This window comes from Copadichromis virginalis, linkage group LG8, assembly GCF_057382275.1.
Source record: "Copadichromis virginalis isolate Kocher_CV1m ecotype Utaka linkage group LG8, C_Virginalis_male_GT1.1, whole genome shotgun sequence".
Classification (NCBI taxonomy): Eukaryota; Metazoa; Chordata; class Actinopteri; order Cichliformes; family Cichlidae; genus Copadichromis; species Copadichromis virginalis.
Genome location: NC_140625.1, coordinates 14081744 through 14109608, shown reverse-complemented (window position 1 = coordinate 14109608; position 27865 = coordinate 14081744). Strand labels below are relative to the sequence as shown.

At 40.5% G+C, this 27865-nt stretch overlaps 2 protein-coding genes across 3 annotated transcripts; one reads left to right on the top strand and one right to left on the bottom strand.

The window, feature by feature from the left end:
- ift140 (intraflagellar transport 140 homolog (Chlamydomonas)) lies at positions 1 to 27702 on the top strand. 2 transcript variants are annotated; one of them, XM_085465996.1, is made up of 30 exons: positions 1 to 135; positions 551 to 714; positions 798 to 1019; positions 1837 to 1958; positions 2042 to 2172; positions 2667 to 2842; positions 3011 to 3102; positions 3179 to 3285; positions 3409 to 3551; positions 3817 to 4020; positions 4125 to 4197; positions 4293 to 4384; positions 4502 to 4629; positions 4731 to 4848; positions 4967 to 5088; positions 5187 to 5313; positions 5393 to 5524; positions 6056 to 6288; positions 23214 to 23391; positions 23757 to 23947; positions 24059 to 24154; positions 24234 to 24366; positions 24561 to 24701; positions 24824 to 24952; positions 25102 to 25284; positions 25376 to 25579; positions 25763 to 25975; positions 26151 to 26317; positions 26463 to 26604; positions 26765 to 27702. In XM_085465996.1, exons 2-30 carry the CDS (start codon positions 568 to 570, stop codon positions 26942 to 26944), a joined length of 4326 nt encoding a protein of 1441 aa, XP_085322122.1. In that variant the 5' UTR covers positions 1 to 135; positions 551 to 567; the 3' UTR covers positions 26945 to 27702. The 2 variants fall into 2 exon arrangements, with proteins under 2 accessions (XP_085322122.1, XP_085322123.1); XM_085465997.1 differs by lacking the exon at positions 798 to 1019 and having other exon boundaries at positions 551 to 732.
- Positions 11585 to 22192, bottom strand: tmem204 (transmembrane protein 204). The gene is made up of 3 exons (XM_085465995.1): positions 20964 to 22192; positions 18758 to 18913; positions 11585 to 13125 (listed from the first exon to the last, which is right to left on the bottom strand). Exons 1-3 carry the CDS (start codon positions 21241 to 21243, stop codon positions 12881 to 12883), a joined length of 681 nt encoding a protein of 226 aa, XP_085322121.1. The 5' UTR covers positions 21244 to 22192; the 3' UTR covers positions 11585 to 12880.
- Positions 27703 to 27865: the final 163 nt, after the last annotated feature.

The following is a 27865-nucleotide window of genomic DNA, read 5'->3' as shown; positions in this document are numbered from 1 at the left end:
CAGGGGCAACTGGGAGAGACGCTTTACGCTCACACCAGAGGCTACGCGACAACACTGGAAGTAACTGTCGATGTCTGAAGCCCTTTTCAGTCTCTACAGATAAGTTGGCGTCACTTTAGAAGAAAGTGAGCTGAGGTGGGTTTCGACAAGATGACTGACTTCGTTGAACGTTAGCGAGGGCCAGCCATAAATGCTAACTTTGACTAGCTTATCTGGCTTAGCTAATGTTAGCTGCTAGTTGAAGCTATTTTGGATTTATCGTCTTTCCAGTGATGCTGCTATCTCCTGTAATGCTACAGTATCAGCCGGTTTTGTCAAGTATTACGGTGAACTTATAGCTTCACTTAGGTCTGCATTGTTTACTGTCTGCATGTATCCATTAATGAACTAGCCATGTCAACTCCAAAAAAACTAAAACAAACACACAGCAACCTAAAGCAGAGAATGATACTTGACTCTACATTTTAGGGCTAACTTGTAATTTTTTTTCCAAAGCTTAACAAACAGAGGAATCCATCTTTTGTCTTTTGTCTCTCTTTTTTTAATATAGAGAAGTACACGGGAGATATGGCGGTCTATTTTGATCACCGCATTGAGGCTTCTGATAGCAGTGATGTACCCTTTCAGTTGACCTGGCACTCAAGTCTTCCTATATTGGCTGTGGCCTCAAGCAGTCCTGCCACCGGTGGAAAAGTAGACCTGTATCTGCAGCAGGTAACCTCGGACATAAAAGTATGTAACATTTCTCTCATATTGACACACACAAATATCGTCACACCTATCTGGTTCATGTTCAGGGGGAGTATGTGGAGAGCTGCCATGTAGTTCGTCCTCACCAGCCCACAGGGCTGCGCTGGCATCCAACAAAGCCAGTTTTAGCGGTAGGCTGGGATAATGGAGAAGTAGTGCTGCTGACACACCCCCCTGGAGATCAAACAGTCTTGCCCGGTGTACATACAACCACCATCAAACTGCTGGAGTGGAGCAGCTTTGGCAGCCGCTTGGTAACTGGTGATGAGGTGAGTTTTTTGCAATAACGTCCTGGCATATATTATTATGTAATATAATAATATATGCCAGGACGTTATTGTCTTTTACATGCTGATGTTTTCATGAATGATGGATCAGTTTTAATAAGATATAATCACTTATTTTTTCTGGGTATGCACTCACTGTAAAATGATGGACTTATTTAAAAATGGCCTGATAACCCTTTCCAGATTGATCGAAGCAACAATTGCTTCCCTGAGATTGTTACCGACATGGCGTGAACACAGACTGGAAACTACCTAACCTTTGTTTTTCAAAGTGTGTACAGCATACCTTTAGTGTCATTTTTTTACCGCAGAAGATTGTTTTGTTTTTTTTAATCTGAAGTGGACATTGAAAAAAGTCATACATCCTTTTATCTCATTGTGTTTGAATAATTGTAATTCCTTCTACTGGGATCTCAGCCAGAAGTCCATCTTTCACCTCCAGCTCATTTAAATCTCAGCTGCCAGACTTATAACAAATTCAAAGAAATAAATCATCATTCTCCTCCTCACAACCTTTTGGGTATACGATACATGGGTACAAGCCTTACATGTTACAGATTTGGTCACTTTTTATGAACCAAGTCACTGCCTGCATTCTGCACATCAGACACTCTTAGCTGTCCGTGCAGCCTGGCTCAATGCAAAAAGAAAACAAACCGTTTCGTGTTTTAACTCTTTGAACTTTTCTTTTGTGTTTTTAACTAAGATTTTATTGTGTTCTTTAACACACTTTGTAACTGTTTTGAAAGTGCTAGGCAAATTAACTGTTAACTATTACTGTTATTATTGTTATTGACAGTCTGGAGCTTTGGCAGTATGGAAGGTGGATGCGAGAGGGAGACTTCATGGAAACCACCTTGTAAAACATGAATACAAGAAACCTTTAACTTGCTGCATCTTCAGACCGTCCACACCTGGAGAGTAAGCAGCCTTCGAAGTCCCATATCAAGTGGAAGAGTATGACATTTTTTTAATCAAATACTATTTTTTGTATTTTATTATAGTGATGTGGCAATGCTAGCTCGAGCATCTGTGAGAGGAGATGAGCGTGCGCTGGACAAGTTTAGCTGGAAGGGGGCACCTCTGAAGATGGGGCCACAGGAGGGACTTGGATTCTTTATCTGCACTGCAGATGGTAGGAGTTTGTGATTCCTGTTGGAGTTTGGAAAATTAAATCATTTGTTATTTTCAATGCATTTGACCATACTTTCTTTAAGACACAATTTGTTTTTTCATTGCCTTGTATAATTTTGTCTGAGGCCAGCAGTCTTCTGCAGTCACAGCCCTCAATGTATAAAGGCTGTTTATTTTATTTGTTTGTTCTGTAAATTGCATTGATGATACTTTGCTTTATTTTTGAACAGTTACGAAGAACAGTATGAGAAAAGTATTCATGGTTTTAGAAAGTCTGATTAATCCAGCAGACTTGTTGAAAATTATATCAAAAGTGTATTTTGCCTCTGTGAAGCAGTAATCCTGTGGGAGTCTCCAGAAAGGGGAAAATACAACAAGCTATAATGCTATTGATCCAGAATCCAGTCTGATCTTTAATAAATATGAACACTTTGTGGTTTGAGCTGTCAGATATTCCACTTATTTCATCTTTAATCCCATGTCTTATGCATATAGGTAAAGTCCATAGTGTGGATGAGTATTGTAAGACGAGTGTCCTTCTCAGTGTGGAGGGCTCCATCAAGAAACTTCTCTACATTGAGAAGACAGAGGCCCTCGCAGTGATCACAGAGAACCTCATGCTGTCACAGTATGCTCTCGGACCTGAGGGTGGAGCACAGGAGATTATGAAGGTATACAGAAAGATTTTTTTAAAAATATATATTAACCAGTAATATCAACATGAATGATCAATCTCAGTTACTTTAATTATTAATATACTTGAATATGTGTGCCCTTTTTATATTCTGTGCCAGGACTAAAGATCAGTGTGGAGTAATGCGTGACTTTTTTTGTGACAGGGTAAGTTGAGCAGCAAATCCGGGCAGAATGTAGACGTTGTGTGGACAGAAGATGGCCTCCTCATCACTGCATCCGGGGAGCAGGTCATCAGGTCAGTATATACACACTGAGAAAAAAAACATGTAAATTTCAAACTTGAGTAATAATGTCCCTGTTGAATATTTTAGGCTGTGGGATCTGGAAAGAGATGACAACTATGTTTTGTCTCTTGATGAGACTCTGGGATATGAGAGGGGAGAGATGATCAACTGTGTTTCATACTGTGCAGGCAAAGGTAAAAGTTTTCACAGAATTGTAAATGAAAAGAAGCTTTTTCTTTCCCATCACCATATTCCTGAATGTTTCCAAATGCATAGGTTAAAAAAAAACTATTTTTTAAAAATTCTGCAACACTCAGAAATCCTAGCAGCTGGCACCACCAATGGACGCATAGCAATGTGGAGGATGGTGGTGCAGTCGGGTAGCAGTAGAGGTGACACTAAGCCCCAGTGGAAACTGCAGACACCAACAGAAATTGGAGGAAATGTCACTCAGCTACAGGTAATGTCTTGACCAGCATTAGTACATTACTTTCGTTCCATCCATGTTCTACCACTCCAGGTCTATCCCAGATGTCATGCCAATGAAGAGTCATCAGTTAAACTAACCAGTACAGTACTCTGAACAGATACTTTGTCTTCCTCCCACAATCCAAACATGCATGGGTTAGGGGTGTTTCGATTACATTACATAATTTTTTTAATGATTATGTCACAAACCATCTGTAGTGTTCTGTTTAGAAATTCCACTTTGATCTATCCTTCAGTGGGGCTCCAACCTGAATCTCCTGGCGGCAAACAATTCAAACACAGTTCTGATCCTCTGTGAGCATGTGATGTCAGCCCACTTCAGCCACCAGGTGGCAGCAGTGCAGCTTTCCCCAACACAGCTCAACATCACTCAGTTCCACACAGGTCTGCACTTTTCTCTGCAGTCTGACATACATGTCAGAGGGGTGTGTGTTACTAAGGTAAGGGTAGAGATGAAGGCTTTCACAAAGTATTCCTGTTGGTGACAAGCAGAAGTTTAAACTGCTGTCATGTCAACATAACTTTCTTTTTGTCACACTGTCAGGACTCAGTGACGGTCTGGAATGGCAAGCAGGTCACTGTGTATGAGCTTTCAGGGACAAGTCTGCGCAATACAGGTACAGCACTCACTGAAAAAACAGTAAACAGCGCGGTTTCCACCTTTAATTTCACCACATCTGCTTTCTCTGCCTTACGTCTTTCTAATTCCCAGGATCATTTCCTTGTGATTCGCACGTGGTGGCTGTACACGGCGAGAATCTTTACACTGTAGAACCAAACCGGGTACAAATCCGCACACCTCAGGTCTGTTTGCCTCATATATTTATATAAACACAAATATGAGACAGCTTATCAGCTGACGTTAAGTCAGAGTGGATTTTAAAGAATGTAAACATATTTGATCTTGGGTATTGCTTTCAGGGCACAGTGAAGCAGCTTTTAACCTTCTCCAAGGCAGAGGGAAACCCTGTACTACTCAATGTGCGCCAGTCCTATCTGGTGGTGGGCACAGACACGGCAAACATCAGAGTGTTCGACCTCTCCAGAAGGTTGGCATTCACGTGGATGTTATCCTGGTTAAAACAATTTAAAAAGAAGCCTCTGTGCTTTTTTTATTGAATCTTTATCAACATGTTCTTTGTCCTTATAGAGATGCCAAAGCTCACTGCAGCACCAAGAACCTAGCTGACCAGATTCCCAATCTGGGAGCACTAAGGTCAGTTAAATGTAATGCTAATGGGAGCCAAGTCAGCATCCTAATCTCTCAGGTGAGTGTACTGTGAGCACATCAAACCTTGCTTCTATTTCATATTGGAAATGTAATGTCTTTATATCAAACTGTGCATATTTAACTTAAATGAACTGTGCGAGATTATTTCCTCTCAGGTGAATGGGCGACCTGATCACAAAGTGTACTTTTATGATGTTGAGATGGACACTGTGACACACTTTGACTTCTTCACTGGCAGACCTTCTAGTGGTATCTCACAGGAAGAAGAAAGTGAAAAGTAACCAAAGTAGCTTTCGTCTGTTTTTATTGTGTTCGTGCATATTACCTTTTTCCCCCTTTGATTACATCCTGTGCTCACTCTGTTCTGTTTTCCAGGCAGCAGTGGTCGCTCAGCGGTCACTCTCCTGTGTCTCATTTTTGGGATGAGAGTGAACCTCGTCTTTTTGTCTGCGAGACTGTGCCAGTCAGCTCTGAATCCATATTAAATAGTTCCTTGGATATGGTAAAGACCACTCCTAAACACTGTAATATAGTAATAACTAAGGGGTAGTTAAAAAGTATGATGGCTTCCTTTCACTTAGGTGGATGTGTTGGTGGTGACCCTCTTCTGCACACAGGAGCATGGGCTCCTCCTGCAGGACTGCTCCCCTAGACCTCCAGGCATGCAGGCGCTCCTCGCTCTGGATGTGCCCTACTATTATTATAGCTGCAAGGTGAGGACTGAGCCTGTGTGTGTTCTCCATTTAGCTGGGGTGATCCACATATAAATCTGTTGCTTAATTTTTTTGTGTCATGTATCATGTGTCTTTTTATTTATGCTTGTCATTATTCTTATGTGCAACTCTGTGTTTGGTCCAATACACCCCCAGCTATTATTTCGGAGGGGTGATGTATTTCTGCCTGAAGTAAGTGTCTGCTCTGTACGGTTCGTTCAGAAAGCCTCAGTTTTCTTTGTTGTGCTGTGATTGTGTGTGCCTTGCGTTCCATATAAGAAAACATGAAAACTCCAGCCAGCACAAGTGCATCTGTGGAATATCTACAACTCTAATTGTGCACAGCTAAAAAAACACTTAATAAGTACGGTAGACATGTTTTGTGATCCCTCCTACTCAGTCTCTAGTGCTCATTGTTCCCCTTTGTATTTCACATTTATTTTATTTTTAAGTTCTCACTTCACAACATGCTTATTACGAGTGGGTCTGAATCATGTGGGTGCTGATCTTACTGCTACATATTTTTACCAGCCAGGTGAGAAGGATCAAGGGTTAATAGAGGTTTCGGCATCGTCATATCGAACCCAGCCAACGACAGGGACGCCCTCCCAGGTCCCTCATATGGTGTCCCGGAAAGCTCTTAGAGACTTTGTAGGTCTGGAGAACTGTGAGAAGGCCACTCGTGACGCCATGCTCAACTTCAGCTTCTACCTGACTATCGGTGACATGGATGAAGCCTTTAAGTCTATAAAGCTCATCAAGAGGTATGTTTACATCACAGATGCATGTGTCTTTCTCAGTGGTATTTGCTAATAGAGGAGGCATGGAGCATGGTATTTGCTTCTGTTTGATAACCGTCATCACATCCCCACCAATCCACTAATTGTTTCCACAGGGGCTTTAGTTCAAAGACAAAGCACACAGCACACAGGGGGTAGCATTGTTAACACAACCTTGACAGTTCTTGGAATGCTTTCCAATGCTCTGCAGTGGGAGAGCTACAACAAACTGTTGATTTTCATTTAATCTCATTTTACTCAGCACCTTTGACTGTTAAGGTCAAACTCTTACAATAGCTCTGTAACCTTTAGTGTGCTATGCTCTCTTAAAGTCTCATGAAGAAACTGTCCCTGCTTTTTCAATATTTTCAAAATTTGTCTTGCCTCTAAAAACATACAGGGTATAAAGGATGGATGTAGGTGTCTGTGTCATTACCTGTTGGTAGGTGCTGCCTGGTTATGAGCTGAGAGTTTTCATCGTCACCATTTTGGCGTTTTATAACCTTACATGACAGTTGAGAGGTGGATCTGACTGTCAAGCACACCGCACTCTCATTCGTTAACAACTTGTGATCGTCAAGTCATTGGCCAATGAGCATGCACAGGTCAATCTTTCTTTCTGACTCTAATGATAAGTATAATTTACAAAATGAGCTTAATGTTTTATTCAGTATGACCTGAGTTGCTAAAAGCAGAGTATTTATTGATGTCCACAGAAACCACGGGAGCATATCAAAATTATTTGAAAATTCTGACTCAGTAACTAAAAATTACTTTATTTATTCAGAAGTTTGAGTTACTTTTGAGATACTTAACCTGAAATTTGGCTTGAAAAAAGTTTTTTTCAATTGGGTTTCTATCGTTGGTCCTTGCTGACAATTACAATAAATAGAGGTTTAAAGTACATTAGCCTTAATTTTTCAGTCCCAGAAACGACGTCCATCATTAATACTGTTAGTCCTAAGCAATGAGAGCCTTTGTAATTAAACACCTGGCAACGAAAAGTGATGACACACCAATGATCTTTCAATTTGAAATCTCTATATGGATCCTTTAAAATAACTCACTGTACATAAATTAGATTAAAAACACAGGACATGATTAAGGGTTTTTTGTGTGTCTCTGTTGAGGGAAGGAACTCTTCAGTGTGTATATGTGTGACTGTTTCTGTTAGTGTGCGGGTGTGTTCTGAGGGGATGTACTTTTCTAAACATTAAATCTCACACACACACACACACACACACACACACACACACACACACACACACACACACACACACACACACACACACACGTTCGAGGTCCCCCTGCCAGTTTGGTCCAAAGCGAGTGCCCCTTTTCCATTCTTACAAACATTAAATCAGGTCACTAAAAGGATGTGTGTGTTAGTTCCTGCAAGTGTGTGTGCGTCTTTGAGAAATTTATGTGATATCAGCGATGATCTGATATTATCTTTAGGGGAGTACGTGATCCAGGGAACAATTCTGCTGTAGCGTTGCTTTCGCACGTACAAACATTACCCAAATGGGAAAATAGCATAAAAACAAACAAATGGGAAAACAGCTTACACCATTGGCCGGATATTCCAAACTGTTTAATAGGCATGATGACAGGTTTACTTGGTTCCTCATTGAAGGCTATTTTTACTGCTGCGCATATTTTTTTTTTGAAGATTTGTATTGTGTATGATTCCCGCATATCTCCACCCACAGAATTATGCATTTCCTGCAGTACTAACCTGTATCTTCAGGGACTTGTCTCTATGATGCAGGTCTGAATTAACAAAGGGTCTCATATTTAAATCTGACTCTAGCTCGTGAACCAGAATTCATTCAGATGTAGTAGATTTATTTTGAGGAAATATCTGGTGGAAACACTAGAGGCAATATGCCTGTTTGACATGTGTGCATTAAAAGGTGAGATCACCTGAGTCACAGCTGCATCAATGTGCACTATAAAAGGCCCTTCCTCCCTCTGATAATGAAACCCACAGTATCCACGGATGAGATATAAAACATGTAACACACTTTGAAGGTGATGTTGTCAGTATCAAAGTTCCTCCTGCCGTTAAAAGCAGTGTGTCACATCCAGGTTGGGATGTCTTACTCAGTGCACACTGTGCTGCTTCCTCTCATTCACATTGTCCTTGACTTTTAAGTGACATGCTGCTACAAGATTATCTTCCCACACTTATGCAAGCAGTCTGTTACAGTCTTTTTCTTTTGAATTTATTCTTTAGAGCCAAACTTTCCTTGGAATTAAATGACTCAAGAAGGTGTTCAGGCTGAGACTGGTGTGATACATTTGACCCTCATGACCCCCATTTAAGCCAGTTGTCACTGGAAAGAATGAGCTAATTTTAGTTGTTCTTCCCTGTGAGGTTTTCATTCTCCAAGGAACTGATATCGTCATTCAGTACTTTTTGTACCATCCTTTGATGCTTCAGGCTAGAGTCAAGTTCCTTATTATAATAGTACAACTGGAAGTTACTCTGAGACTAGGTTGTTTTGGATTTGCTGAGATATAACTGCTGGACATGGTTTCGGGGTTCAACAGCTGTGATGCAGCTGTACGCGTATAGTACTATGAGAAAGTGCCCCCCCCCTTTATCGTAGTTTTTTCTATATTTGTCACAATTACATGTTTTAGTTCATTCATTAGACAAAGATAACCTGAGTAAATATAAAATGCTGCTTTAAAATGGTGGTTTAATATTTTAAGGGACAAAAACTTTCCAAACTTACCCAATGACCTGTGAAGAGGTAATTTCCCCCTAAACCTAATAACTGTGCCACCCTTGGCAGCAAGAACTGCAATCGGGCATTTGGAGAAACTGGCAAAAAGTGCTTCACATCGCTGGGGAGGAATTTTGGCCCACTCTTTGCAAAACTATTTTTAATTCATATTGGAGGCTTTTTAACCATGAACAGCCTGTTTAAGGTCAGGCTAAAGCATCTCAATTAGATTTAAGTTTGATTAGGCCAAAACCTTCATTTTGATTTTTGTGAGCTGTTTAGAGGAGTGACGCACCAGGACTTGCTGGTGTGTTTTGGATCATTGTCCTGCTGCATTACCAGAGTGAGCTTGATTTTTGTGTGATGAACTGATGACGGACATTCTCCTTCTGGATTATCTGGTCGAGAGCATGGTACTATCGTCACACTACCACCTCCATATTTGACTATTAGTATGAGATTCTTTGTGTTAGTTTTACGTCAGCAGTCTCTTTCTTATTGTTGAATAATGAACTCTCACCTTAACCAAAGCAAGTGACCCTCGCAGTTTTTTAGATGTTGTTCTGGGTTCCTTTGTGACCTCCTGGATGAGTCGTAATTTTGGCATACCGGCCGCTACTGGGAAGGTTCACCTCTGTTTCAACTTTTCTCCATTTGTGGATAATTCAATTCAATTTTATTTTATTTATATAGCACCAAATCACAACAAAAGTCGCCTCAAGGCGCTTCATAGATACAGAGAAAAACCCAACAATCATATGACCCCCTATGAGCAAGCACTTTGGCGACAGTGGGAAGGAAAAACTCCCTTTTAACAGGAAGAAACCTCCGGCAGAACCAGGCACAGGGAGGGGCGGCCATCTGCTGCGACCGGTTGGGGTGAGAGAAGGACGACAGGATAATGGCTCTCACTGTGGTTCACTGGAGTGCAAGAGCCTTATAAAATGTCTTTGTAACCTGTTCCAGAAAGATAGATGTCAAGTACTTTGTTTCTCAGCTGTTTCCTTAGATTGTGACATGATGTGTTGCTTTTAGATTTATTAACATATTTGACTTTGTCAGACATGCTCTGTTTAAGTGATTTCTTGATCCAGCAGGCCTGGCAGTAATCAGGTCTGGGTGTGGGTAGTGAAATAGTTCATTCATGATTAACAAGGAAGGCACACAGAGCCAGGAGGGTTTGGATATTTTTTTTACCTTAATAAATGAAACCATCACTGAAATCTTTTTCTAGATTTAAAATTTGTTTGATGACCTGAAACATGTGAATGTGCAAATGAATGTGAGTGCGAATGGTTGTTTGTTTGTCCCTATGTGTTAGCCTTGCGACAGACTGGCGACCTGTCCAGGGTGTACCCCGCCTCTCGCCCTATGACAGCTGGGATAGGCTCCAGCGCCCCCCGCGACCCTGAAAAGGATAAGCGGAAGTGAATGGATGGATGGATGGACCTGAAACATGTAGGTGTCACAACTGTGCAAAAATAAAAACCCACACTTTTTCACAGCATGTTGGTCTGATGACTCAAACAAGCTCTCCTCCACACAGTCCTTATTCATAAAGTGCTTTACAACAGCGGTCCCCAACCCCCGGGCCTCGGACCGGTACTGGTCCGTGAGTCGTTTGGTACCGGGCCGCGAGAGTTGAGGCTCAGGTGTGAAATGTATGGTTTTCAGGGTTTTTATCGGTTTTCAGCGTTATTTTGTTATTGTTTTTATCGTTAACTTTTTTTCCTGGGTCTTTTCACGTGTGTTATGAATAAATCTTATTTTTTTGTGATACTGGTACTGGTTTTATTTTGTTGTATTTATCCGCGACACCTTAAAGGCCGGTCCGTGAAAATATTGTCGGGCATAAACCGGTCCGTGGCGCAAAAAAGGTTGGGGACCGCTACTTTACAAAATCAAACATTACAGCTCACTGCTGGATTTTCCCTTTTGAGTGCAGTTAGCCAAACAGCAAACAGCCACTTACTACTAAAGAGACAGTTTCTTAACATAAAACACATTTTTTCTGCCAGGAGCAGCACAAAAGTGATCCCTTAAACTGGTTTTTAGTTTTAGTGTCCTTATTTTCCTCCGAGTTATCGATTCTGTCACTAGTTAGCTAACATAAACTAATATAGGGCTATTTGCTGCAACCAACCAACCACATTCCTTACTAACAGAAGATGACGCTAAACATGTTTTTAAAACTTTGACTTTAAACACTTATTTCTTAAATCCAGCTTCACAGACAGTGTTCTATGTCAGTTTTTGAGAGCAGGGCTCAGTGATGTAAATTAGCCTTTAAATGTGTAGCGTTTCATGTCCTCTTTAAATCAAATCTGTTTTGGAAGCAGCCATCTTGGATCAAATATTGAGGAATACAGAGGAATAAAAATAAAAATCCTGTAAAGAATCAGCAGGCAAATCCAATTTAAAAAAGAAATAAAGTTTGTTGACTTTGCCCCAAAATTGTTTTTTTTTTCTCTCAACACAGTGACATGATTGGCTAATGTGTTTCACATTAAGATAATTAATCAGCTCTTTGGGAGCATGGGCAGGACAACTGTCATCTTTAGTTTTTCTTCAACACATTTCTGTCCCACTTCTCCTCTTAATGTAATTTCTGGTTAAATGTTATGAGAAGACAACTGCTGATAAAGAATTTCCAGTTGATAAATGGTTAAAGTCACTAGAAAAATGGTAATTCATTAAAATAAACTTTTAATGAATGAGCCTTTGTCATGATGTTGGGCACCAAGCAGCAAAGACAACAACCACTGCTTGATTATACTTACCAATAAATTTATTGAATTTACATGATATACATGGTATATTATTATTTTAATGTGGAAGTCCCACAAATAACCTGGGTTTTTTTGCAGAAATATGATATGGTCATTACTACTACTTATGATAGCGCTATGGTATTATTTTTTATATATATTATATTAATTTAGGTATCGAGTATGTACCAAAGCAAGGAGAGAATCATAAAGGAAGCATCATGAAAAATGAACTTAACTGAACAAGTTGCAGTACATCGGCAAAATAGCTACTAACAATTGAAAAAAAACTATTCCACAATTATCCATACACATTGTTTAGTGGGTTATTTGTCTTTTATCTTTTTTAAATTTTCTTGCTTCAAAGTATTCTTGGAACATTATAATATATCCTCGTGTTCTTCTTTCATTTGTTCAAAATGCCATCTCTCACTGGCTATAAAAAAAAATTAAATATTGTCACTGATTTGGCAAAGCACGGCCCAAAAGCTAACTGAAGACTCTTCAGCTTTTATCCTGGCATGTTCCCTACATGTAACATATATAATTATTATGTGCATAACATTTTTTAATAAACTTTAAACTAGTGAACACAAATATGAGGTATTCTAGTATTATAATTTCAACATCTTTCATTTTCTCAAATTTATGATTGTGCAGGAGACCATTTCATAAATGCACCATTAATAAAATATGTCAAGTTCCAGCTTGATCTTTTCATATGAATTATGTTTTATGAAAGACAGTCCTAATCCAAATTCTTTACTTAACAGATTACTCTGGCTTGAATACATGATTGAATCATGCAGGATTTGAATTTCCCTGGAACGTTAGGGCTGCTTTATACATTAACTTTAGTTAAAAATGTGAAAACTGTGCACTAAATAGCAAAATATTTATCATATCTCTATTGTTGGAATGGGAGAAATAGAATACGATTGCAAGCGTATGTTAGTCCAGCTGTTGTGGGAGCACAGGAGCGTCGTCTTCTTTTGAGAGTCCCATTACTGTCACGTAGCTGGAGTTAAACATGAAGGGTCCTGTCACTGGCGTGTCATGTGAGATCTCCTGAGTTCAACAAGGCGACTCCACATAGTCATTGTCCAGACGTGGGTGAAAAGGTGACGCTAGTGAGGGACTGATGATTATAACTCGAGGTGCAAGGCAGTCATCACGGCGGTGTAAAATGTTCCAGATGAGCATAGCCGCAGCCATAGTGGCCAGCAGGCAAGCTGCTATGTCCATATAGCAGGAGTAGGAAAGGTGGGTGTTGGGCCCGATCTTATAGAAGGTCACAAGTCCAATAACCAGAACAAAACCTGCAACGGAGCAGAGAGAGAAAAATCAGTCAGCTGTTATTTACCAATATCAGGATCCAGTGAAATACAATTTGTGCTTTTTCTTATTTTAAATTATGAGGTGCTCTTCTATTCAAGCTGCATCTTGTTTCACACTGGAAAAACAGACAAGGTCATGTTTCATCTTGACATAATTACTGAGAGACTCAGAGTGCAAACACTGTGTTGGTGAAATGAAGCGTTTACAGGAATGCTAGCAACTCCTGTGCACATTCAAACCAGGTGATCGAGGTCAGCATGACCATGAGCTGGCAATGTTGTGTTGTACCAGATGAGACTTTTGACAATTAATTGTAAGGTTGAGACAGAGTCTCTGGGATCGTTTTAAGACATTTTAGTTACAACAGTTAATAAAATGAAACCTGCAGTGGTAGAAGAATCCCATTCTCTCAAATTTGGAAATGTATTGGTAAGTTGAAGCATTAAGATTTCCTTTCACTGGAACTGGCCAACCCAAGAAAAACAACAGTTACGATTTTTGTTTTTTACCTTTGATATTTAGAAGCCCAAGTGAAAGAGACTGCTTGGCCTAATGTACAACTGAAGTCTCTCTGTGGCTTTTAAAATCCCACATACTGACACTTAGACCCCATCACTGTAGTCACTGTATTGCTCAGGAAGGCCAGAGCTATGTGCGCAGCCTTTGATTTGGGAAATCTGTTTCCTCTGAGGAAGAACTTCAGAAATCTCAAGATTAAAGTTCTCAATAGCAGAAAAATATCAGAGCATGAATACAGGCTTGGAAAAGCCTTTGAGATGTTTTATCTCCTGCTGTCTTTGATTCACAGGAGCTTGACTGAAGCAAAGAGGAATTCCTGCTTGCATGCGAAGTTATAAAGCCTTAGTCTTTAGTTTCATGCTGTTCCTTTGATCTTTATTTGGTTGTATCAACATTTTTCACTGTCTCCATGGCCGCTGTTGTCCTACTTCTTTACAGTTAGGTACAGTGTGTCTTAAAGCAACACTTCTTGGGGTTTTCCTCATTCAATGCCTTCAAGTGTGCTCTGGAGCCATTATATAGTTCAACAATGCTACATGTCTAAAAAACCTGCCTCATCCACAGTGGTATAAATACAGGGACCAAAAATAATCACTGGAAATAGGGATGTTAGTGCATTAGGATATGAATCATTCGGTTTCCTGAAGCAGTCAGTGGCACCAATGAGGGAAGTTCATTTATATTTCTTTCTCTACCTCCACTGTAAGATGGTTGTCATTGTTTTAAATGAGGATGTGGATAATTGTGTCTGTATATCAATATGTGTCCACTACACTGTGTATGTAAGAATGTAACTGTTTGCTCATGTCTGTTCATGTTTAACCTGTCTGGCTCCTTATCCAAGAAAATGAATAATCTCCTCTCCAGCTTCCAGCCAGGGTGGGCTGTGTGAACCTCTTTTCTGGCAGGGACTTATCTCTCAAGCTTCCTTCCCCTGCTTCCTCTTTCCATCCTTCCTTCCTCGCCTCCTTGCCACACCCTGAGCTCCGAGGTTAATACATTTACTGGACATCTGACACAATGTGTCACAGAGAAAATCTTAATGAGTCTTGCTGCTATGTGACTGGTTCTTGGAAATTCCTTTGGCCCTGCATTTTCCTTTTAGCTAGTAGTGACCTACTGAAGTTGTCATGATGTCTTGCTTCTCACCAGGAATCTATTGAGCCACAGACTTTAAGACACAAATGTGACTTATTTTGGAGCCAGGTTTAAAATCAGTGAACGGATCGTACAAATTCACTAATCACCTGCTTCTTAGTGGGATGTGATCTGCAGTGTTGACATTTGTCACGTTAGAGCCGTGTCCATTCAGAAAACACATTCCAGAGTTGTCTCACGGGGTGAAAAGACCACTATTGTGCTTTCAGTCTGGACCAGCCAGTGTTGCTGAGATATGGCTCTATGCAGCTTAATATTGTTATTCCACACACTCACACTCTACTTGCAGTTGTAAAGCATTTTGGCACGTCCGAAAATGAAAACATTCCAGTGAAAGGGAGCGATGGGCAAAAATACCTCCATTCATTCAGAAGCGAGCCCCATTCAGTGACTCAGTGGGGGAGGGCTGAAATGGGAGTGGGGAATGAATGAATGGTAGAGGCCTGCATAACTATCTACACTCAGATGATTTGGTCTTCTTTGGGATTTTTCAGCCTTTATTTCCAGGAATTATGGCTCAGTCACTTCATTATTATTGAATCTGATGGTTATTTTTAGAATTGATTAATTGTTTATTTGTCCAACTGTCCAAACCTCCAAAAATGCTCCAAACTGGATGGCATTTTTATTATTCATGTTACTCTTGTGGTTTTAGGGATGGCACTGTTAGTCTGTTGTTCGTTTAGTTGGGCTACCGCTGTGGCCCAGATTAACGTGCTGTGCAAAAGTGTTGAGCCACCATCATTTCTTTATATTTTCCGATGGAAATAGGTGCAGTTATTTATTGAACCACGTACCAATATACATGGAAATGCAGTATATAAGGTAAAAACAGAATTTGCTTTCCAGATGGTATTGTATGATGGATCAAAATGGGACTTTTCTGTGTGCATTTCAAACCATGAGAGATCCTCCACCGTGTTTAGCAGATGGAAATATAAACCCATCCATCCATCCATCCATCCATCATCATTCTCTCCTGCTTATCCTTATTAGAGTTGTGGGGGGCTGGAGCCTATTCTAACGACCCAAAATTTAAATTTTGGATACATCACTCTATCAGACCTGTTTCTACTGATTTCCAGCTCAGTTCTTGTGTATTTTGGCAAAAGCCATCAATTTATTCCTTTCCCTTCCTTCCCTTCCACTGGCACCATTGAGGTGTCACTGCTGTTCATGAGGCTTCAGTAAACAGTAGATGGATCATCTGAAGGGCCAGATGCAATTCTCATGGTCCTGTTTCAGGTCTTTTCTGAAAGTTTTTCTTTTATCTGTTCAGACCATGATTTCCAGATGCTGTTCATCTGCTGTCGATGGGCCACTTCTTCTTTTGTCTTCTGTTTGTCCAGTTTTCACAAATCTTTAAAGACTCACCATGCTAAAATACGCCAAGTTTTAAACCTTTAGCACTTTGAGAATCGCCCTATTAGTGCAAAAGTATTATTTTATGCCCGTTAAACAATCAAACAAAATGGTCTGGTGCAAGGACTGAAGTAAAAATGAGTGGAAGGCAGACAATGTCTGAAGAAAAACTTCAGCTTCAGAAAGCATGGAGAACTTTTGCTGAAGACCACTTTAATAAATGACCAGAAAGCCTGGCTTGAAATAAGAGGTGGCCCAAGTTTTTTTTTCATAGTGCTTTAATACAATAAACATTGGATGTATTTTCAAGAAATTTGGTTGAGACGGCCAAGCTTAGGATGGTGTAGGATTAATGTTGCTGACTTATATCTAATGACTCTTGACTTACATGTGCAACTACCCCACCCATTAGATCAAAGTTTACTCTCATCTAGTGACACATCTATGCAGTATTCAGGAAATACACATTTTTCCCAAGTGACTGGTGGGTACTTGGAGGTTGCTGACAAGTCTTTAGGCCGGTGTGACTGGAGCTTTAGACTTCTAGTTTGTCTAAAGAACAAGCCTTGTTTGTGACCTTGAGAAACATCTTGCTGTTATCCATACAAAAAAAGGCTTAAAGAAATGTGCCTTTTTTTATTTTGAATTTATATTTCATAGGATAATATTTGGAAGTCATATCATTTTCTAATATGTGAAAACATCTGCCGAGCCTAGAACAGATAGGTCTGTTTGGTCTGGATTGATCTGTTAAAATAATGCTGTTCTGCCTTTAAGACATATTTATTGCATGTCACAGAGTTTTCACGTAGCAAATATTAGTGGATAGTTGCTTTGATACACGTGTTACGTGTATGTGGATATGGGAGTGTATTTTAAAAACATCAGAAAATAATATGAAGTGAATAATATGAAATGATGAAGAAAATAATATAAGTGTAGCAGTTGTTGAGTTTATTTTTATGTATGTAATAAACTCAAACAGAAGATTTCTATCAGCTGGAAGTAGCAAGTTAACTTCAGCTCCAGTCGTCAAAATTCGAATGTTTAGTCTGTTTTTTTCTTAGTTTTGGTAGTTTTATCTGCTGTCCATGTGTTAAAGATGTTCTCTGGAGCAATCTGTCTTTAAGAAAACAAAGGAGCTCAGTATATACAAGCGACACTTGTCATCTGATTTTTTTTTCTTGTGTCGTGTCCTATGAACGACTATGAACTGATAAACTTCTAAGGTCAAGATTACATTTTGATAATAACCTTTTTGTGTCAGAAGAGTAAAATTGGAAGATCAGATTTTTCCAGAGAGTGTTATTTTTTTTAATGTCAGGGAAGTAGGTGTGTGCTGTAAATTTCTTTTTAGAATGCCAAATCTATTATGCTGCTGCCTTTGGTAATCGTTCTTTTGTGAGATGAGCTCTTGGCCACTGAGGTGTTCCTCGTGTTGTTGTCTAATATAGGAAAATGCAGTAATACTGGGTGGGCCTCAATCCTCTCACCAAGGTCTTTAGATAAAAGCCATCAGCCCTGCTGGAATTTGTCCTGAATAGACTAAAGATAAAGAGGAGATTCTTTACTTGCAACTACTCTTAGACACTTTGTAAACAGACATAAAAGCTAGGCCAGTGTATCTAGAGTGAGGCAAGTCCCACCCTGCTGTCATGAGTACCAAAGGACATTTCTTTACCGAAGCTCACTATAAACAGACAATCACGCCACAACACACTCTTAACATACACAAGCATATATGCACATATTCCCTCCTGTCAGTGCACACACAAACACACAGTCCCCGTCGAAAACTGTCTTTCCCGTTAATTCCCCCCTCCCCTCTTTTTCCTTCTTCAGCTCAGGGGTTTGCATAACAGGTAGTTACAGACATTTCCTCGTCCTGAGCAGGGATATCCTGGCGCCCGACAGTCGCTCCCTGGCTCACTGCAGCTTTGGTCCATGGATTTTGGACTAGGACTAAATTTAAACCCACAGCAGACCCCCTTCATGCTGCTCAGAAACCAAGCAGCTGAGTGACCGCAGCGCACAACACACTTCCTCAGCAGGGGCACCGGGACAAGTCAATACTAGGGGACACTTAATGTCGATAGTAGAGGATGGATGGATGGATGGAGGGATCGACAATGGATAGATGCTAGTTAATTCCAATTGCAGTTAATCCTGAGGATAGTACAGGTTCTATCTTCCTCTCGTTTTCGAAATTTTGACTGAATTGATGGAGAGTCTTATCAAGTCAGATTTTGTTTCCGCTATTGTGACCACTTTTCATTTAAATATGGATGAGTATCCACATTTAGTAAAAATATGGTCTATGATGCATTATTTTTTTTTAAATTAGGGTTTACTTTTTCTTAGGTAGACCTAAAGGATGAGATTTGCTAGTGTCTTAAGTTTTTCACAGTAACTTCCTGCAGCATTTGAGGCTTAGAAGTCGATCTTCAGTATTGGAAAGTTGCCCAGTGCAGGTCCAGCTGTGATTACAGCCCAATTTTATGGCACTAAATTTTGGATTTGGTTAAATCTTTGCAAATGGCAAAACACTTAAAAAGAGGGGATGCTGGTACTTACTGGTTAGTTGGAAAAGTGCAGCGATGGCTTCTTCCCACCACTGGGATTCGTGTGAGATGAAGGGCAACTTCATCAGGCCTAGAAGGAAGATCAGCTGACCTGCAGTCAGGGCCACTGTCGCTATCAGGTTACATGCTCGCATCATGTTAAACTGCACTTGAAGGACAAGAAGAAAAAGTTGTGTCATATTTCTGGCACTGTGATGTAAAAGGGTCAAATATACACATGAAAAACTAAATGGCAATAATAGTTTTTAAAGGATAGCTTTATTATATGTCTGAATTTTTGAAGGCACCATAAAACCAATTTACTAATTTATTTAAAATGTACCCACGGTTTCTAAAAAAAAAAAAATCTTGTGCAAAAACAACACAGAACATAGAGGCCACCTCTTCTTCTGAAACACTGAAGGATTTTTGAACTGTGGAGTATAACTCATCTACTTTTGAAAGTAAATATAGGATTTCAGCTTCACAGTGGTTCAGAGCTGGTTTGTCTTGTTTCAGTTTTTGTGTGTGTGTGTGTGTGTGTGTGTGTGTGTGTGTGTGTGTGTGTGTGTGTGTGTGTGTGTGTGAATCCAGGAATGCTCAGGACTCTTTTCCTCTGGAGAACTGCAGTTATACTTGCAGAATTGTAATTACGTGCAGAATGTGGTTTGGCATTGTCTTGCTGAAAAAGACAAAACCTTCCCAGAAGCAAACGCTGCCCTGATGGCAGCATACGCAAGTATCCAGACATTCTGCACTTTGCCAGTGCCTTGTGTACTACTCCATCCCTATACCATCACAGATGCTTTGGAACTGAGCTGGATGGATCTTGTCTATAGCCTGCTGGACAGACTGTCCATGACTCTATCTATCTCATATAAGATCATTCCCAGAAAAGGCAGCTGTGTTTCTCAGTCTTGTTTATACATATTAATATATTTTTTGTGTGTTTGTTTTACTGGTTGATGTGACTCAGGGGATACAGCTGATCATTCCCTGATCTGAAGGTAAATAAACCTGTTCTTAGATAGTGCTTTTCTACTCTATTTGAGCACTAAAAGTGCTTTGTACAGCATGTCTCATTCACCCATTCACACAGTACCTTTTTCTTCATCTAACTGCTTTCTATCTAAGATTTACACACACACGCACACTGTGATCACGCCAAGGATAGCAAAGCATCCATACTTATGAACCATCATCCTTTCAATTAGTAGATGACCTGCTCTACCTCCTGAGCCACAACAACCCCTGAAACATCCATCTACAGATTTCCCTTGAAGACATTCATGTATTCATACAGTCCAGTAGATACATTAAGTGGTCAGTTAGAGTGTAAAACCTCTACATGAATACCAGTTCATGTTCAATTTATGTTTGCGTGTTAGAGCTTGAACTTTTATTTGTGGATGCAAAAACTGTGTTCACTTTGATTTTAGAAGTATGTAGATTTCTCCAGATTATCTGAGTCTTTTATTTATGGCAGTTTATACCGCAGATGATGAAATCATGCAAGGATAAAACTCCTATATTGGCTGAGATTTTCTGAAATTGTCAAGGTTTCTATGTTATGTTATGTTTTTTGAAGTTTTGTGGGGGGAGGAGTTCTGTTCTTTTGTGACCTATATTCCAGTTTTTTTGTTTTTTTTGGAAACAGGGTTATAAAATACACTTCCAGCACAGGAGCATTGACACGATTACTATTTTTTCATGAATGGTAAGTCACTTCTGCCATTAGTTGGCAGCGCTGCCCAGTGACCAGTAAAGCTGGCCAATGGATTTCCAGCATTTCCCAGACTTGTTCTTGAATGACAGTTTGGAGCTTATTATTAGAAGCATATAAATCCATTGTAGCATTGACTTTGACTGAAAAATGTAGCTGTTTTATGGAGTACATGCTACAGATTTTTGGATGGTTGAATACATTGGATAAACTTGGAAGTTAGGAGCTTGGATTTAATTCATGGATGTCAATTTTACCCCAACAGTGAAATTCTTCAGAGGTGTGTTTTCATATGAAAACGAACAAAACTGACTACTATATAAAACTCTGCAGTACAGCGATATCTGCAGCATTAAGTGTATTTCTTTTATTTATAAGGATGTACCAATGTATCAGTCAGCAAGTTTAACAAGACAAAGGTTAGACACTTTTTTTAAAGCAGACATAAGCATGCTGTGATGTCGAATGTAAAATCTAAAGTAAAGTTAAAACTTACATTTGACAGTGCTACGGGATTCTTGGTAGCCTGCATACTCAGAGCCCCAACCAATGCTTTCACATTGCTTCTGTGTGCCTTGCCCCCTTCTGTCAGCCTGGAGGTCGTCACGGCCCCTCTCCCCGCCGTTGGGGCACATCTTCCATAGTCCCACACTGCGCTTTCGGCCGTCCTCCAGAGCCTGCAGAACCCAGCTGGGTGTGACGGCTGCCACATTATTTAGGACCAGGGACAGCAGGGCTACGGCCACCGCTGCTACCACCAGCCTCTGCAAGGCCATGTGATGCCCGGCACCTGCCACCTCTCCCCCTCCGTCGTGCCCCTGCTCCGAGTCCTGTTCGAGCTCAGTGGGCTGCCAGCTCCCTCGCCTCTCCTCTGGGCCAGGAGCACTAGCAGTGCTCTGGGCCCCCTGGCTACTCTCCACCTCCTCCACCACCACCTTCTTCTTTCAGCTATTAGCTAGTGTCGTCCCAGCTCACCCAGATCACCTCTGGGTGATTTGGCAAGAGTTTTGTTTTAGGGCTTAGCTAAAGGACATCTCCATTCATCCTCATTCAGGAGTCGGTTGTCGTTGCAGCAGATCCTCAGCCCTCCTCCTCAGACAGCAGTGTGGGTACGTCGGGATTGATCCAACTGGCACCTAGGTCCATTCCACTGGCTCCGGCTGACTGCAGCTTGACTCTTGGATCTCAGTCCTTGCTTGTACTTTTATCTTCTGCTTTTCCACCCTCCAGTGCTCTGTTTAATGCACTTTTCAGACTTCTGGGTTTGCAGTTGGTTTATTTAGGTGTGCAGTAGATCGACTTTCCTTTTCTTCTTCTCAGAAATGCCACATTTCTTCCAGAAAAGTACAGATGACAAAAGTAGATTCTTCGGAGAGCGTTGCTAGGAGCTGACTCGTAGGTGGCTTTGCTTTGACTACCCAAGACTGTCTCTCAACTTGAAGAGCCCCTGCTGCCTGCCTGGAACAAGAAGTCCTCTAGCCCACCCCCTTTTGCCTCCTTCTATCTTTCCCCCCTCTCACTCTCTCTTTTTCTCTGTTGCTCACTCGCGCACACACGGTTTCTCTGCAAATGTTTGCGGTCAGAGTTGAAATGCAGGGGAGTTGCAGTTCATCATAATCCGAGGAATCACTTAGCAGCTGTAGCAAGCACTGAACAAACAGCTCCCTCCTTCATGATCACTTTAAATATGAGCCTGTGTTTGTGCCAGTGCGTTCATGTGACAGAATGTCCAAAAGACCCCCTCTTAGACGTCACTGTTCGGTATATTCTTTTGTCTGGAGACCAGGGGGCGTTTGCTAAAGTCTCCACTCTCATGTACAACAAACATAGTGACTGCCACAGTCGGCCAGCAACAGGATGTGTTTCCTGAGAGGAAAAGAGGATGGGAAGAGAGGCCAAATGTAGACCTGTTTCTTCTCTTGTCTTTCCTTTTCTGGCTCTCTAAATCTGGCCACTCAGAGTAATGTGAACATGATTTTTTACTCAACATTTTTAAATAACCCAGATTTTTCCCTCCCTCTGTTTTGTTTTCTATTACCATAAACAGTAAGACTTTGGCTGCCACCTATTACTATTGCTTTTTTTCACTTTGTCTCACTTCTTATAGCAAGGCCCCTAAAGATTTGGGGTATTTCCTGTTGCCTAACTTTAATAAACAGCCCACATCTGTATCAGCTAAAGCAAGGAGGAGGGAGGGGATGGAAATAGAGACCAGATGGCTGTGGAATCTTATATTTGGAATTGAAACTGAACTGGGGGATGGGGTGTGTGTAAAAGACTTGATTTACGTCAGAGAAAAGGAAAAAAGAAAAGGAAAGATAAAGAATGACCTCTGTTTTGAGTTTAAAATCCTCTTCTCCATCTTAAAATGTAATAATTTCTAGGTTATGCTTTTATCAGTAAACAGGATTGTTTGATGGACATTCATTATCATTGTTTGATATTGGAATGATACTACACCACTAAAAGTCTGACCCTAGTGACATAAAAGCATTTAAAGCCTTAAGTCAGGTTTGTCCCCATATTCACATGCATTCAGTCTAACTATCAAATATAAGCTTAAATGGAACCAGACATAAGTGGAAAATATTAAATACCTACCAACTTTTAATTTTTTTCTATGTATATATTTACTTATTTGTGTATGTGTGTATAACTGATCTTACTGTTGAATACTAAAATGCCAAGGCAGTGAGCCACACACACATCATCCTTGCAAACAAGCCATTTCTCCTTTCTCTTGTAGTAAAGCGGTGTGGGAAAACATGGCACGGATGTGTGTGAAAACCCGCCGGCTGGATGTGGCACGCGTGTGCCTTGGGAATATGGGAAATGCCAGGGCAGCAAAAGCACTAAAGGAGGCGGAGGCTGAGCCTGAACCAGAAACCCAAGTTGCGATGTTGGCCATTCAGCTGGGCATGCTGGTGAGATATTAAAGAATCTTTTTATTTTCGCCCCAGACTATAAGAAAGAATTGCAAAAAGGGTTATTCCTCTGTATTTGGGTTCAGGTTGCAACTTAATGTGAAAACTCCATAAGAGAAAAGATTACATTTCATTTAAAAAGACAAGATAACTTTAAAAAAAGGAACTTGAGTTTATAAAATCATTCTAGAAGATAATTTTAGTCATTTTTAAAACAAAAAAACCTGCGATCCAGCTCACAGAAATGCCACATGCTTTGGCTACAAATAACACATCCTTCCTTTAAGTTGTACCACGCACAGACTAAGGGACTTTCCGGGCCAAAAGCATTTATCTTTCCATCATCTTTTCCTGTCTTCCAACAGGAGGATGCAGAAAATTTGTACAAAAGCTGTCAGCGCTACGACCTGCTGAACAATTTCTATCAGGCTTCTGGTAAATGGCAGCAGGCTTTGGAGACAGCTGAAGTTCATGATCGCATCCACCTGCGCGCCACGTACTACAGTTATGCCAAATACCTGGAATCCATGGGCGACAAGACACTGGCCCTCACTTAGTAAGGAAAACAAAAGCTTATTTATTATTTGGTCAGTAATGTAGTTGTGTGTGTCAGAACAACTATACAATAGGAACAAAGTGTGACTGATTGTTATCCTTTTTGTTACAGCTATGAGAAATCAGACACACACAGAGTTGAAGTGCCCAGAATGCTCCAGGACGACACGTCATCTCTAGAGATTTATGTTAACAAAATGAAAGACAAGTAAGTCCCGGCTCTCCCTTTATGGTTAAAAACATCTGAAATGCTTTTAAACACCAGGCCTTCCATATGTATAACTCAGGAGCATCTATAAGTGGTGGGCCCAGTACCTGGAGAGCCAGGCAGACCTGGATTCTGCACTGCATTTCTACGAGTGTGCTCAGGATTATCTTTCCCTCGTTCGAATCTTCTGCTACAGGGGGGACATTCAGAAGGTGACTCAGTTTTTAAACTTGTAATTTTAAAGAATTTGATCTTGAAGAGTTGAGTTTACTGATTTATATATAGTGTCTTGTGTACTTAGGAAACATGTATAGGCTTGTACCACTGTAAGCCACTGTAAACAGTATTGTTATTCTGACTAATTTACATTCTTCTTTTATATGATAACATTTTTGAAATTTCCTAGGCGTCAGAGATAGCCAACAATATGGGAGACAGAGCAGCTTCTTACCACCTGGCCAGGCATTACGAGGGACATGATATTAAACAAGCTGTTCACTTCTACACACGAGCCCAGGCCTACAATAATGCTATACGACTTTGTAAAGTAAGGGTTTTTCAGCAGCCTCAGTTAGAAATATATATCTATATATAAAGCAAGACTTTTTTTTCTTTTTTTTGTTTGCTTTCTTTTTTCCCATCGTTGTTTTCTTGTGATTCTCTGATCAGGAGAACGGCCTGGATGACCAGCTGATGAACCTGGCCCTGCTCAGTAACCCAGAGGACATGATGGAGGCTGCGTGTTACTACGAGGAGAAAGGCTCCCATTTGGATCGTGCTGTTGCGCTTTACCACAAGGTGTGTTTTTTTTTCCTTTCCAGTGAATGGATTGATGCATTATAAATCGTTCCACAAGGGGGGGTGGTGGTATTGTTAAATACATTTAAAGTAAGCAATGTGAAGTAGATTTTCAACTGTGGCTATATTTATTCATTTCTTTCTTATAGGCTGGCTATGTGTCCAGAGCTCTAGAGCTGGCCTTTGCCACCGAGCAGTTTGGTGCTCTTGAGATGATCGCAGAGGATCTCAATGAGAGCTCAGACCCAGCCCTCCTGGCTCGCTGCTCTGACTTCTTCAGCACACATTCCAAGTATGAGAAGTCAGTGGAGTTACTGGTAGCAGCCAAGAAGGTACCGCTGCGACACAGCATCACCTGTCTGCTCGTAAATCCATTCATATGTGCTAACTCCTGCTTTTGTGTCTCCACATTTGTGTACCCAGTACCACCAAGCCCTGGAACTGTGCGTGACGCAGAACCTAACGATCACAGAGGATTTGGCCGAGAGAATGACTGTACCTGATTCGAAGGATATGTCCGAAGAGGCCCGCAAGGAGCTGCTGGAGAGGATCGCTGACTGTTGCATGCGGCAGGGCAATTACCATCTGGCCACTAAGAAATACACACAGGCTGGCAACAAACTCAAGGTAATTATCAGATGTGCTATACACTCATTAGGAATTCTGTGCATAGGATGTATCTTGCCTGATACATATGCAACACCTAATGTGTCTCCTTGAGGGAAAAAAAAAGTATGCGTCATGCTGTTACACTGGAAATGAAATAATTGTGACTCTAAAAACTTAAATTATTTTGTTTCTTCTTAACAGGCAATGAGGGCGCTCCTGAAGTCAGGCGACACAGAGAAAATTGTTTTCTTTGCCAATGTTAGTCGTCAGAAAGAGCTTTTCATCTTGGCCGCCAACTATCTCCAATCTCTAGACTGGCGTAAAGATCCAGATATCTTAAAAACAATTATTGGTTTCTACACTAAAGGCAGGGCACCGGACCTGCTTGCTGGCTTCTATGAAGCTTGTGCTCAGGTGAGCAAAATATCAGTTCATTTGGCCGGTTTGTTTTGACGTTTATATTGAATTATATAATTGGAACAAAAAAAACAAAAAAGCTTGCCTCAGTATCAGAGCACATCAAGCAAAATACAATTTATAGATAAATCTTGATGATTCAATAAAAAGTTATTTTGTTATCATTTAAAAGGTGGAGATTGATGATTACCAGAACTATGAAAAGGCTCTGGATGCTCTGACTGAGGCATCAAAGTGTCTCTCAAAAGCAAAGGACGCTTCAAGCGGACAACAGGAAGTGCGACTGGCTGATCTGCAGCACAAGATCACCTTAATCAGGAAGTTTGTCCACATACGCAGGTACGAATATGAACTCATTTTCATTATTTCAGTTTTACCGTAAGTTTTAGTTTTCATCATAGAACGGGTCGTTTTTGATGGATGTTTCGTTATTGCGCGGGTCAACCTGTCTGCGAAGCTTTGAGCTCATCACATTTGTCTACAGTTTGTACATCGAGGATGCCAGCGAGGCGGTGCAGCTGTGTGAAACCCTGCTGGAGGAGCCAGAGCTGGACCCTGCTGTGAGGATTGGAGATGTGTTTGGTTTCCTTATCGAGCACCACTGTCAGCAAGGCAACTTCCAATTGGTGACTGTCTTCTTTTTCTAGATTTTTCAATAGGTCAGATTACACTAATCACATTAATGTAGGGCTGTAATGATTCATCATGTAACTCAATTTAAAAAAACAAATCCTTGGTGCTACTTTCTAAATTTTTCTATTTGTGTCCTTTGTAATTCTTTTCCAGGCCAATCGTAAACTGGAGCAGCTCCAAAAGCTGTTGCCATCCCAGAATGTTAGCTACTACATCAGCCAGGCCAGCCTAGTGGCCCTGCAGAAAGAGCTTGGTATACCTATGGATCGCAGTGACAAGATACACATCTCAAAGGAGGAAGATGAAGTGGAGGAGGATTTAAACATGTTTTAACCCAGTAAAACTATATCAAATATATCTGCACTTTTTCAGACCGGAAATAACTGTGGAGTTAGTTTTGTCCGAAACAACTTACATGGGAGATATGAGGGTTGCCAAAGTCACATTATGTGGACTGAGCACAGCATCTGTTTGCATTCAAAGGCACTCGACTATCAGATATTGAATGAGTACTGTGGAAAACACGAAAACTAAAACGTTTGTGTGTGTGTGAGCTGCAAAACATCAAAAACCTACACAAGATACTGCAATATGGAGTTAATGTATATGACAAACTTGGCCGAGGTTGCAACATTCTCCAAAATGCTGAATATAATGAACATTGAACCTCTATCCTCTGCAAAGGGAAATCATGTAATGCAGCTGTTTTATTCTTAAATTTAAATCCTAGGTTTAACCTTTTTCCAGCAGCTTTTGTGAACGCAGAACGCCTTTGAGCTAAACTTGGCTCTGAATGATGTTATAGATTTATCTCTGTGGCTTTATGAACGACTGTTTTTACAGGGATTGATTTATTCCTCATGTCTGACTGTGGTTTACACACATTTGGTACAATTTATTTTCATATTCAGCTGATGTATTAAATGTAAATATCTTCTCAGTGTCTTGACTCATCTCTGTAAAGCCTTTTGGAGCTATTTTTGATAACACGAGGCCACGTCTAGCAGTACCATAGACTGTGAATTAATTGCATTGTTCTTATACATTGTAAAGTTCCCATTAAAACATCAAATAAAATGAGATGGAAATCATAGTTTTTGTTTTAGCTAGATATGCAAAAAAGCTCACTGCACACTGACTGAGGTGTAAAGCTGTTTTTTGTGTTGCAAGTGCTGCTGGAGTTCTAACCTTTTCAGACTTTTTTAAGTATCAAGGTGTAGCAGAAACCTCGACTGTGCTTCTACTTTTTTTCAA